At 26.0% G+C, this 14,520-nt stretch overlaps 1 protein-coding gene and 1 long non-coding RNA gene across 2 annotated transcripts; both read left to right on the top strand.

Moving 5' to 3' along the window:
- Positions 1 to 1,064: 1,064 nt before the first annotated feature.
- Positions 1,065 to 4,495, top strand: LOC136088744 (uncharacterized). The gene is made up of 6 exons (XR_010642448.1): positions 1,065 to 1,218; positions 1,931 to 2,203; positions 2,849 to 2,947; positions 3,603 to 3,759; positions 4,053 to 4,115; positions 4,201 to 4,495. It is a non-coding gene; the product is annotated as an uncharacterized LOC136088744 (long non-coding RNA).
- Positions 4,496 to 6,326: 1,831 nt separating this feature from the next.
- On the top strand, positions 6,327 to 12,959 carry LOC100198765 (large ribosomal subunit protein uL6). Its single transcript, XM_065813301.1, has 5 exons — positions 6,327 to 6,448; positions 6,583 to 6,645; positions 7,597 to 7,802; positions 11,491 to 11,701; positions 12,842 to 12,959. The coding sequence occupies exons 2-5, from the start codon at positions 6,600 to 6,602 to the stop codon at positions 12,946 to 12,948; spliced, it is 570 nt and encodes a 189-aa protein (XP_065669373.1). The 5' UTR covers positions 6,327 to 6,448; positions 6,583 to 6,599; the 3' UTR covers positions 12,949 to 12,959.
- Positions 12,960 to 14,520: the final 1,561 nt, after the last annotated feature.

The raw sequence follows: 14,520 nt of genomic DNA, 5'->3' as shown, positions 1-14,520 counted from the left end.
CCGAGTTTCTGTCAAACAAATCCTGTTAAATAGATAACTGCAATCGAATAAGAAATGATTTAGTTAATCAAAACTTTTATTTATACTTCTTTGCGGAGTTTTTGAAGCTCCAGTTGTTTCTTGAGCAAAGTTCTATATAATGTGTAAGCCAGTTTTTTTAAGATGCTTTACTGCGTTGAGAATTTTGTTTTTGTCTTGGAAATTTGGAATTTTTAAAACTATTGTTCTTGGTTTGTTATGTTTGTGCTGGCCGTTGTTCCATCACGACTTCACTTGATATTTTCAGTTGCGTTTTAAATTGCTCTTTTACCGCATTTTTGCAATTGTTGCAACTTTCTGTTTCTTGTAAACCATCTATTCTTAAGTTATTTCTTTTTAATCAAATTTTCAATCTATTAAGTTCATTATTTTTTATATTTACTTCATTTTCATAGTATTTTTTTATTTGAGATTTTTTAAGGTTTCATCTTCTTAAAAAATAAGACTGCCTTTATTTATTTTTATTTTTTATTTTGTCTTTATTTTTTATTTAAAAAAAGAATGCAATGCCGTGTTATATAAATAAAATCTACATGACCGGAGCTAAAAGAAAACAATATTTGCCTTATCACTATGCTCCAAAGCCTTATCACTACGCCTCTTAAATATCATTAATATCTTTTTCAATATTCGAAATTTTCCATTTATAATTATTAGCAGCAGCCGTGGCGCATCAGTCATCAAAAATTGCAAACTTATTAAGTGAGGGTCGCTGCGTACTTCATGTGCACTGGCATCCCAGTAGGCACGCAACGTTTTATTCACGTTTCAATCACGTGTATTTTAGGTGACTTCGTCCAGGTTACTATTTTACGTGAAAGTCACGTGAAAGTTACGTGCCAAAATATCTCGTCTTTCGGAACTTTTTTTATTTTAAAAAAAAACTGGCATAAGAAATGTGAAATAATATTTTTTATTATATTAATTATTTTTTTATAGTATAGTTTTTGTATTCATTATATTAGTTATAATTATTTACTTCTATGATAATATAGTTAATTTTTATTGTAGTATTATCATAATTAAAAAAAAAAAAATTGGTCTATATAATATCTTTTAACGCGATGCATTTAAGTTGTAATATCTAATATCTAAATTATATCAAATTAAGTTAAATAAATTAGTACCCTATTTGCCGTCCCTATTTGCCACACAAATAAGATTAAACTCAAATACAAGGTATGCTTTTTTTCTACTTTATGATATAATATTTTAGACTGGCGAATTTGTCCATTTTCCTTACTTAATTTAGTACGAAATAAGTTATGTTATAACGAATTTAATATCAAATTAAGTAAGCTACATGGACAAATTATAAGTTCTAGCAGAACTTATTCTTGATTCTTGAGCAATAATAATGTCTCCAGAACTTCTGCATTATTACTCAAGAGTCGTTTAGATAAAAACCCAAAATAGATTTTCTTTCTTTATTTGGTTTTTATCAACAAGGTTAAAGAATTTATCCAAGATAATATCAATAAATAAATGTGTTATGTTATTTATTATTGATATATGTATATATTATTATTAAATACTTTATCTTTTTATAATATATGACATCTTGATCTCGTACTTTACTTGTTAAAAAGGGTTAATACTTATTTATTTCTTTTTTTTATATTATTTGAATATTATATGATTAATATATATATTTGAGTTATATGAAATTATTATTATATATATTATATGACTTTTATTGTTATTATGTACTATATAAAACAGGTTATTAACGCGGATTTGTTCGATGTTTTCCCCACAAAAAGATAGTTATGATGCTATTGTATTTGAAACTGCATTTTACTTATCTTTCAATGTTGACGACCTTCCAATATGTAAAGCAAGTTTCTCTCAAGTATAGCATTGCTTTGTTAAAAATTGTTTAATGATTTAGATCAAAGAAATAGCAACACCAGAAAATCTTGTTGCCAAAACAGTTGGTGACTCACCATGTAAGATTTGTCTTAAAAATTTGTGATTTAAGATGATTATTTAATATTAATATTATTATTTAAGTTTTTATTTGTTTCTTTTGAGCTAAATTTGATGTTGTGAGCTATTATTGGAGAAAATATTGACTTATTCATCAGATAAAGTTTGATGCCTGCTCTTACCCCGTTTCCTTCTTCATGTTTCAATCATGTATATTTTAGGTGACCTTGTCCAGGTGACAATTTTACTTTAATTAAAACATCAATGTTACGTTGCCAAAATATTGTGTATTTTGGAACTTTTTTTATTCATAATAAAAACCTGTGATTAGAAACTTGGAAAGATATTCTTTATTTACTATTTTTTTATAATTTAGTTTCAGGGATTATCTTATTTTACTTATATTACAAGTTCCATACATACTTATATTACAACATATAACAAGTATATATTATTCATCTATTTGTTTTTATGTTGTTTTAGTCATCATTCATACAAAAATTAAGAAAATTTTTAAAAAAATTGAGAAACAACTTGGCTGAATGCAAAATTAAGGGGAAAATGAGGGGGGAAATATTCTGAATTTTTTCAGGATATTTTCCGTAAATTTTTTCCGGATATTTTAAATATAATGATTACATGAAATATGTAGTTTATATATTCATTATTGTAATTACTTTTTATTTTACTTTTACAATAATGTAATTAATGTAATTAATGTACAATAATGTAAATAATTGTAATTTTATAATAATTAGTTTAAAAAGTAGGGCGTAGGATATCTTATAACTTCGCAATGCATTTTTGACAAAAATAAAATGTCACATATATAATATTTTATCCAAACATATTATCTTATAACTAAGTTTTATCAATTTAGGTTTAATAAATATATTATAAAGCTTAGTTCAAAATTGTGTAACGTTATGGCAGATAATTATCATATTGCAATACGCAAAAGATCAAACCCTACTACGAGGTATACTTTTTTTTCTACCATATTGTATATTATTTTAGACTGTCAAATTTGTCAATGTAATTAATTTGATAATAAATAAGTTATTATAACTTATTTAATATTAAATTTATTAGGCTACATGACAAATGATAAGTTCTGCATAAAATATTATTGACTAGGAAGACCCAATGGTATTGTTATGTTATTGCCTAGGAATATCATTCTGTAGTAAGACCCAATAACCTTTTAACTTTTAAAGTTTGACTTTAAATTTCACTTTACCCTCTCTTTGTCTTCTATTGTGATCGCACTCTGTAGTAAGAATTTGATTTAATTCATATCTTGTTGGAGAATGCAACTTGATTCTGAGTTGAATTTTCAGCACTCTGTATTTATTGGTGACCTAATTTGACAATACTTTATTATACATATTTTTAGTATTATACTTAATATATTATATATAATTAGGGGTAGATGAGGCTCCTTAGCCGTGGTGAATGTTTCCACAGCAAAAGGCGCCTCAAGGTGAAAATCTGACCATGGATAAGGAAAATCATGATATAAAATCCCCACTATAATGCTTTGTGTTTATGTGATAACTATTACATTTATATAAATTGTTTTAACTTTTGTGTGCATTCTAAAATGACATTTAATGCTGTTCAAAACTTTGTAGATTACTCATTTAAAGCAACTTTGTGGGCTGTCACCTTTGCATCTAGTAAGTTAATGTATGAACAAGTTAATGCAGAAACAGATGCAAATATAAGAAGATGGAAAACAAAGAAAACAAATTATCATGTTATCACAGTACATAGATGTTATCACATAAGGTGAGTACAGGTCTTTTTCTAATCACGCCTATCAGTTATTAACTTTATATAGATAAATCTATAGATAGATATTAGATATAGATATATATAGATAAAAAATTTTTTTTTAAACTTGTATTTTTTATTATGTACTTCTTTTTTTTTAATCATCTGTCGACTTTTTTGTTACATCTTTTTTTATTAAATACTTATTTAATTTTTTAGCAATCAGAGTATAAAATTAGAAGGCAAATGACTTTTATTTTTTTACACTGTATGTAGTATTGTTTTCTTAAAATTATTTAATGATTTAGATAAAAGAAAACAAATAACACACTAGAAAATCTTGTTGCCAAAAGTAGTTAGCAACTCTCAAAGTAAGATTTGTTTTAAAAGTTTGTGATTTAAGATAATTATTAAATAATCATATTATTATTTAAGATTTTATTCGTTTCTTTTCAGCTAAATCTGATTCATTAGATGAAGTTTGATGCGTGCTCTTATAGAAGAAAATATCGACTGATTCGTTAGATTATGTTTGAAGCGTGCTTTTATGGGAGAATAGATATATAAGTTTGAAGCGTGCTCTTCGTAAGTTGCAGATCTACGACTTCGTACTTATTACTTATTGGATATAAGGAGGATATTTTAACAAAATTGCAGCTTTTATTACAAATTAAAAATTTTTATGTCAAGAACTAATATACTGACTAATAAAACCATGTATTTTAATACGTATTAAATATTTCCTCGACAATGAGTTTTTTTTCTTTACACGAATCCAAACACTTATAATTGTAATTATAAAGCATAGTTATTGCTTAAATATTACGTGCCAAAATTAACATAAAAAGCACGTCTTTTAGACCGTTTAAGGGGACCAAAAAGTCACCTAAATATCACGTGCCAAAAGTAACGTGAAAAACACGTCCATAAATCACGTGAATTGGTCATTTCATGAGGACCAAAAAGTCACCTAAATATCACGTGCCAAAAGTAACGTGAAAAACACGTCCATAAATCACGTGAATTGGTCATTTCATGGGGACCAAAAAGTCACCTAATTGTCACGTGCCAAAATAACGTGAAATTCACGTTTTTGTCACGTCGCTGTGCCTACTGGGATGTTAGAGGCAATTTTATGCTTTCAACTTGTTGTTTAGGTTAAAGCTAAGATGAAAAAAATGGGTGCCAAAAAAATTCTAAATTTGGGGTTGGGACCCATGACGTTAAAGCTATTACAGTCAACAAAATAAAATTACCGCAAATTTAAAAAATATACATCTTATACAAAAAAGCTTGTCAAGCGAAACAAAAAATATGATGATGCTTAATAGCCTTCCTATTAAGCATCATCATATTGCTATCAAAATGATGATGCTTAATAGCCTTGCTTCATTAAAAAACAAAAAAATCATTCGCTTTTTGAGAAAAGTAGCATAGAGTATTAATAGTAATTAAAAAACATGCCAATGAAACAACTTAAACTCCCATAGAACGAACTTTCACTCGTTGTATGTAATAGATAATTGCTTTTAATAAAAAATTCATATCAATAACAACTCTTTTAACAAAATGCATCATTGATATATAACAAACTTGGAATGAAAGAACCAATTTTTAGTTTTTTATGCGAGTCTGTAAATTCTGGGTCTGTATTTATACATTCTTATAAATAGTTTATCTTGGGAAGGAAACCTTTTCAGCACATGGTTTTTACATATTTTTTGTTCCGCTTGACAGGTTCTTTCGTATAACACATATTTTTTAAATTTACGACTATATTTTTTGCTGACTAATAACTTTGACGTCATGGGTCCCGGCACCAAGTGTAAAAAATTTTTTGCCACCCATTTTTTTTTTTCTTAGTTTTAACCTAAAGAACAAGTTAAAAGCAAAAAGTTGCTTCTTAAACGCCTGTTTTAATCTTAACATTGCAGTTCTTACTATTTAAACAGTTTTATATATTATCTTCTAGTTTGTATATATATTTCTTTTTAATACGGAATACGGTATATAAAAATTTCCGCTGGACTAAAATGGGATACGGTGGTAAAACAAACTATGTCTTTTTTCGCTTAAGCTACCTATTTTATTGTTTAAATATATGCAAAGTGTATTTATAGTAAAGGGCAAAATAAACTCAATAAAAAAATAATAATAATAAAAGATTAGGTTAATATTTAAGTTGCTTCAATCACCGTAATTTTTTACATAACATCCATTTTATTTTGCACTGATCATTATATCAATATTTTACACTAATCATAATCACATCATTAGTATAAAAACATATAAAAGTTTGAAGTTCTCTTTATTTTTGAGAGAGAACTATTTTAACTTTCCCCCCCCCCCCCTTCCACAAAAAAAAAAAGAAGCGTTTTTGTTGCTTCATGCTTTTGAAAAAGCATTCACGTTTAAAAAGGGTTTTTGGAAACAAATATTACAACTTTAAATTAGGTGTTTAACTTTTTATAAAAAGATAAAGCCCTTGCTTTTTGTACAATTACACTTTCACGTTGTTTTTTTTTTTGTTTTTATTTTATAGATAGATGATTTTAAAATAGTGATTTTTTTTTTTCAAATCATTTTTTTTTTTGAGATCATTGAGGTCACCGAAAATATCTTTCATATAAAATCGAGACAAATTTCGTGTAAATTTCAGCTTGTCGCATGAGCCTATTTCTTTATGAATTTAGGCCATTAGTCAGTAAGTTAAAAAAATAAGTTTATTATAAATTGTATCCGAATTTATCTGAGCAATCTTGTTTCGTTATTTTTTTTAAAGATCTTTTCAAACCTTGATTATATTATTCTCATCTAACGATTTGATAAATTATTTAGTTTTCTAGTCAAAGAAAATGAAGACCGTTTTGGCTAGTGAGACGATTGTTATTCCAGATGGAGGTCAGCTACAAATATATCCTAATATCTTTATTTTTGTATGTTTATATGCTGCTTATGATTTGGTTTAAAAAGTTTTTGGTTGTTAGCAATAAGTTAAAATGTACAAAATGGTTATACCCTCAACTTAGCATCTAGTTTAAAGTCATAAGTTAACGAATATAATCACAATTGAAAGAATAATAGTTTGTTTTCTAAACTGCATTCACTTTTCAATTAATCAAAGATATAGCTAAATATTTTAAAAATCAAACAATCTATTACTGTTAAAGAGGTCATTTTACTGGTCTACTTTAATACATTGACTATTCATTTCATCACTAGTATTTAATCAAGTAATGATCAATGGTGAGATGTATATTTCATAACTTGCAATAAATATTTATTAAGAAGGTTTAATGCGATCCCTCAAGCCACAACCTTTAGGCTACTTAGAATAAACTTTGTTTTGCAAAAAAAATTTATAATTTCAACTGTTGCAATGCGTAGGATATTGTTATAACTAGGAAACGCACATGTTTATGGTTGAAAACTCTTTCCTAGTCTATATTAAAAATATTTCTAGAGGTTATATTATAGGAATAAATTAAATATATTCCTAGTATAGGTTAAAAATATTTCTAGGGCTTTTATATACACTTTTTGTGTGAGCTAATATAGAAAAAATCATTGCAAAAGCAAGCAAACAATATAAAGTTTAATTTTTTTTTTTTTTTTATATATATATAAATTTTTTTTTAACAGTTTTTTTTATATAAATATTTATTTGATTAGAAAAAAGTTTTATAAAATTTAATAAAGCTTAATAATGTAATTTTGTCTTACTATAAAGTTTATAAAAGCGTCTGCATAAGCAGATGCTTTTATTAAACTTTATTATTTGACAAAGCCTTTCCTAAATGCTAACATTTAAAAATTATGTTTTAACTAGTGTTTTTTTATTTCTACTTCCAGTCACTCTGGAGATGAATGGTCGATCTATCACAGTTAAAGGGCGCCGTGGTACTTTGCACAGAAATTTCAATCATCTTAATCTTGAGTTGACTTTTATCAACAAGAAAACAATTCGTGTTGATGTTTGGTTTGCTTTAAGAAAGCAGTTGGCTTGTTTGAGAACTATCTGCAGTCATATCAATAACATGATCAAAGGAGTACAGTATGTAAGTAGTACTATTAAGTAATCCTGTGTGAAACTTATTATTCGAATAATTTATCATTTGAATTTTATCATTTTTATTATGCAGTTATAATATATTTCTTAGCTTTTTACATTTTAGTCTGTTAAGATTTTTTTAATGTTATGAAACATTAAGAGTTTAAAAAAATGCTTAAAAGATGTTTCTTTTAACTGTATTTAAAGTTTAATTACTTTTAGAAATGTTTACTAGTTAATTATTATTAGTTACAATGTTTTAAATTCCACTTTATCAACATAAAGTTTATCCAAGCTAATAAAGTAAATGATTTTATACTGCTTAACTGCAGGATAACTGGTATTATCAATTATACCATAAGGAGATAAATTGCTTTTGGCTTTTAGCTTGAGTTTTTCTAATTTATTAGTATGCACTGCTAATGATGTTGGTGGTGTGAGTCCTATTTTATTTACCTAATTTTTAATATTGCATAATAAAATTTTTTTGATCAAGAGTTTATATTGGGAAAGTGAAATCTAAACTAAACATTTAAGATATAAAAAAGGATAGAGGCAGCTTTTTTTTTTGTCATTTGAAATGTGTTTGCTTTATGTCTGAAAAATAAATTTGGGCATGTTCATGTTTATATTAAATGCATGCTTCACCAAAAATTGATTCCAGCCAAAACCTTGACAAAATAAATTTATAGCACAACCCTTGATGTGAGAGGAATAAGTTAATTTTTTTTCATATATATATGTACTCTCAGTTGCCTTTTTATTTTTTTAAAATTAGGTGTTACACCTTACAGCTTAACATCAGTGTCTCATTCAATATTACTTATGTTAGGTATAGTTTTATACAATGTATAATATCCAGAGCGTGATAAAAATGTATGGAAAAAGGCATTTAGAAGATTTGATTTAGAAGCTGCTGTGCACCTTGCTTGAAAAATGTTTGCAGGCATTTATTAAACTGAACTTCTTTTTTTGCATCCCTCTGATAAAATCTATCAAGTATCAAAAGTAGATACATGGGTATCAAAAGTTATTATTTGAAATTCAGTGTGGAGATAAAAACTTAATTATTAATAGTAATGATTATACCTTTGATAATAATTTAATGTCAGTACACTCCCATACACTGTTTTTTATGTTGGTATCTTAACGCATGTCTGCAATAAACGCAACAAAATTTAACTCTAATTCCTCAAATATTTTGAAATATATTAATATTAATTTTCTCCAATATATTGAGGTTGATATTAAATTTGAAATCACAACTTTTTTGACTTTGACGTAAAACTGATACTAAAATGTTTCAAATATTTTAGCAAAAAAAAGGGTTGTAAAAGCCTGATTTATGTAGAGGTAGTGCATTAACTTTAATGAATGTATTTAAATTGTATCTTTTTCAGTTAAGGTATCTGTTTGTACCTTTTCCATAAAATCTTTCCTTTGCTAAATTTTAAACTTAAATCTTTTTTAAAAAGTGCAAGTATATAATTTTAACAATACAGACTTTGAAATACTTTATTTTACTTATGAAAAATATATCTTCTAAACAAAGTCTCATTGATTGTATTCTTTTACTTAAAATAGTAATAAAACTAAAATTTTAGTTTTAGGCCTATGTTGGTATGATTTACATAAGAATTGATCAGGCTTGGTCAGGAAGGCGTGTGATTTCAAGTCTTTATATGACCACGCAAATAATATTTTGTTTTGACAATTTAACCGCAGTTTTTAACAAATGTGCTAAAAAATTAGTTTTTAATAATGTTGAAAATAAACTTTAACACATTTTTATATAAGCAAAACTCTTTTAAATATATTTGGTTGTTTTAATTAAAGTACTATTGAAAGTTGTATAAATTTTAGTTGCTATTATATATATTTAATTGCTATTAATATTTAATCGCTATTAATATTTAATTGCTATTAATTATATAAGATTTTTTATAAGTGAAGTAAAAAAAGTAATTTAAAAAAATTTATAAGCGACAACTTTAAACAACAATGATCTCTAAACTTTGTATAAGAATCATTAAAGTTAATTCACTCGAAAAGTAAAAAAATTATGTTGAGAATAAGAAAAAAAGACTAACTTTTTTGCAAGTCGTTTCAATTAAATAACTTTGATTATTATGTTTTTATATTATTGAAATGCATTTAAATAAAGTAACAAATCATTGCTTATAATTTTTATAAAAATATTAACAAATTATATGTATGCATGGTGCAGGGTTCCCACAGTCCTGGAATTTTTCATTTTTTTTCTCAGAAATCCTGAAAAAGTCCTGGAATTTTTTAAATTCAAGGATTTAAATTTCAAAATTTTTAACCATATTTTTAAGTAACATGGCTTCCATAGTTAAAATTTTAAACTGAATTTTAAGAGGTTAAATTTTATAGTTCTGATTTATGAATAATATTATAATAAAGTATATTTTCCCTCTCACGAATGTAAACAAAATTTTGATTAAGATAAATATTTCAAAATGTAAAGTATACTACACAATTAGTTGCTTCTACTTAATATATTTGTAAAAATGCTTGACATGATAAGAATTATATGATTGATTTAGAATTTTTCATATTTTTTATTTTTAAATTAGTTAAATGTTTTTAAAAAGAAGTTCACGCCTCCTTCATAACAGATGTTGCAAAATATGCCCAGAGGTGGGTTTAAACTACGGATACTTAGTTTCTAAGGCAAGCATGCTACTGCTGCGCTACACTATTTTATGCTTTTGGTTTTGTGTTTTATTAGAAAGATAAATTTATGAAAATTTTAGTTTCAGGTGGTAATAAAGTTTTTATTCTATATCTTTTAAAATGGTTTATTTCAGAAGAAGACATTAATTTTTCTAATATTTTATAGCTAAATCCTATTAAAAAAAATTTTTCTTCGAGGAAACGTCCTGGAAAAGTAGAAAAATGGTCCTGGAATTTTGATTATTTTTTTTTTGTGAGTGTGTGGGATCCCTGATATATAGAGAGAGAGCGAGAGATATTATTTATATTTATATAAGTATGTATTTTTTATTATAAATGTCTCTGAATAGAAAAATTTTAAAAAATTCATTAGTAAAGATTATTGATTCAAAGTTATTTATTCCAAACAAAATTTAGATTATCTTATCAAGACAATTTTTCAGAGCGTTTTTAAAATGCATAAAAATTTTCAAAACATATCAACAGCCGTGGTCAAGTTTTTAAAATCAAATTGTATTTGCGTGGTTACATTAGGATGTGAAATCACACGCTTTCCTGGCCAAGTCAGAAAACTTATAACAAGTTTTCTATTATTTAATTTTGTTTTCATTTTTAATGGGATTAAAAAGTTTTAATTCACAATAACTTAGTTAATACTTTGACAATCAATTTATTTAATAAATCTAATAAATTTAAGGAAAAAAATTTATTTTTTCCCCTAAACATTTCTGTACTTTGTTACAATATAGATAATGGGTTTGATGAAAGCATTATTTTAAGATTTTGATTTGTTAAATGTTAGGGATCTCTCAAGTAGTTAATATTATCTAGGTATTTGAAATTTAATATATCAATTTTTAAATAAATGCTTAAGATATCATTTACCCCTGATACCATTTACTTGCTGATATGCTAAGAAAACTATAATGAAAGCCGCTATATTCTATTACGTTTTAAAGTAATGATTATATAAGTGTTTTTTATTTGTTAATCAGGGTTTTCGATACAAAATGCGATCAGTTTATGCTCATTTTCCCATTAATCTAAATATAATGGAAGAAGGGCGCGTAGTAGAAATTAGAAACTATCTTGGTGAAAAATACAATCGAGTTGTAAAGATGAAACCAGGTGTTGTCTGCATGTTATCAGGAACTAAAGATGAAATTATTATTGATGGAAATGATATTGAGTTGGTCTCAAATTCTGGTAAGTTAAATTTTTTAAGCAATCAGTTTTTCAAAAAATTTATGTATGGAGTATGTAATGTTTAGACTTTTTGAGACTAAGTGTTTGTTTAATGAATTTTTTTTTAGTTAGTTTTGTATTTCAAAAATTAAAGTTGTTTGTGGTAAAGGATTTTTTCATTTATTTCAAATGTTAAAACTTACAATTACAGCAATAATATGTATAAGAAATATAAAACAATAATAAATAACCAGAGGTAACAAAATTTTGTGCTCAAGAAAAAGTACTGTTACTTAGGGTATATTTTATTCAAGTACAAATAGGTGTGATTAGTCGAAAAGTTTACTCTAGTAAAAGTAAAAAGAAGCTCATTAAAAATTTACTAAGATCTATAAACATTACCACGTTACTTTTTTAATAGCATTTTTTAAAACTGGAATAAAAAAGATTAAAACTTTAAACATTCACATGTATAATGTCTTCCTTAGGTGTCGTCCATAAATTACATCCCACAATTTTTAACTTTAAATACCATAATATTTTGAATTTAAAAGGAAAGTAGTATAAAGTAATTTCGTGTTACAAAATTGATTACCCTTCCCTATATAGCGAATTGCCTCAAAATTGCTAACCCCTCTCCTCCGCCATATATTCTGACGACCTCAAACTTTATTTAAACAGCGAAAACTATAGGAAACAAAGTTATAAAAAAGACGCTATTTTTTATCAAATTAAAGAAATCTAAACTTATTTAATTATAATTATTAAATCTATAAAATATGTACTTTAAAGTACATATTAAAAAAAAAATTAAAAAGTATAAAATTTACAAAAAGAAGCCTACCTAATTACGATAATGGGAACAAATGTAATATATGTTACTCAGTCAACATTCTAACTGAACTATATTAAATAACTAAACAATACTTAGTAACTAAATCATACCTAGTGAAAATTAACTAATATCAAATTATACAATTTGCTTGTTATATATCTATCTAAACTGCAGGTAACTAAAACAATGTTTAATAAAATATTAACAAAAGCACTAAATTGCATTTTGAAGAGTTTGTTAGACTTAAAATGATTTAAATTGAAATTCTTATTCAGATTTCAAAAAAAAGTATTTAGTTTTTAGTTTTTACTTCTTTTTTTTTTTAGCTGCCTTAATTAATCAAGCAGTACGTGCCAAGAACAAAGATATCAGAAAATTTTTAGACGGTATTTATGTGTCAGAAAAATCAACTGTTGATCCAATAGCAGATTAAGAATCATCGTACTTATCTTTGTTTTTTGTTGTCGTTGTTTTTCAAAACTGCAATACATAATCCCCATGCTAATATCTTTGCGCTATGAAAATCTAAAAGTAAATATTAATTTTTAATTATCTAACAAAATTAACATGGTGTAAATTGACACTGTCGATTGGCAACTTTTAGAGTTTTCTGTACAATTTAGGTAAATCTGCTAAAACTACAATTATTCCTAGCAGATTTGGTTTCAATCTAAATTTAAATTACGAAGCTAAGTATAGAAATATATATATTTTGGTGCAAATAATATGATCCTTTTTTTTTCGTACCTTGCATGACAAAATATAAAAAATCGCAAGTTTTTGTGTCATCAAAACTATTGGGTTTTGGCCGGGTGAACAAAAAAAAGCGATAGCTTTTACTGAGTAATTAGTCAGGTTTGTGTGAATTAAAACTTCAGGAATTTTGCTTAAACTTTGTTCACGTAAAGCAGAACAATACTCAAAACGCTTAGTCAATTAGTGTTTTTTTTCTCTGCCTTTTGTTGCTTAACTATTTGCCTTATCATTTTTTTAAAAGTTTGCATAGACCATGGAACAAATTCCGTGACGTAAAAACTTGTCATGAGAATTGATCATTTAGATGGGTCTGCTTTCGCCGTATTAATGATAAATGGCAGCGCGTATATCCACGCTCTATGCCCGGTGTGCATTTTTTGAAACCCTATATAGGCTTAGAAAAGGTAGCGATATGCGCAATCCATGGCTTACTATATAACAGGCCTTGCCAACTTGCGTAAAAAACTGGAAGCAAGATTAAAAACATTAATTTTCAGTAGTTTACATTTTCAGTTAGGTGATTTTTGCATGAATTTAATGTTTGTATGATATATCTACTAAAAGTAACTTATAAAAAGTGAAAAGATGAATTTATTCTTTTTTTTTTATATAATTTTGTTTATAACTAACATTGTAATATAACTAACAATAACATTTATAAAAATTTAAATTAACTTAAATGTACCTAAATCTAATTATGTTTGAACGATTTAGTATATATAGATTTATATTTTGCTATAATTTCATATTAACATTTATCACAATTTATTAATGGGTTTTATAAGTATTAAAAATAAATTTTTGAGAAAAAAGAGATAAAATCTTTAGAGAATAAAAAGTAAATACAAGCTTTTTAGATATTTTACTAAACACTATTTTACAGTTTTTGTTAAAAACATTGCAAAAATTTTACTTTGCGCTTTATCAACTTCTGCTTTGGCTCCTTGTGGGGACGAGGTGAATAGAGTCGACAATAATTATTAAATAAAATATTTGTCATTGTTAATCCATGATGTCTTTGCATACCTAATGAATAAAATTCTGATAGCATCATAAGGAGGTTACACAGTGATGACCGACAAGTGTCATTATATACTTAATAAAAAAGAATGTAACAGCAAGTTGCCCATTGACAGACTTTGTCACCAGGAATTGTTAAACCTCCTCGATTTATGTCCTTTACAAAATTTCCATACGCTTCACAGAAATAAAAGGTGTCAACTGGATTTTCATCTTCACAAATAATGTA

Source organism: Hydra vulgaris, chromosome 12 (assembly GCF_038396675.1).
Source record: "Hydra vulgaris chromosome 12, alternate assembly HydraT2T_AEP".
Classification (NCBI taxonomy): Eukaryota; Metazoa; Cnidaria; class Hydrozoa; order Anthoathecata; family Hydridae; genus Hydra; species Hydra vulgaris.
The sequence above is the reverse complement of the archived record's forward strand: the minus strand, read 5'-3'. Positions and strand labels throughout refer to the sequence as shown.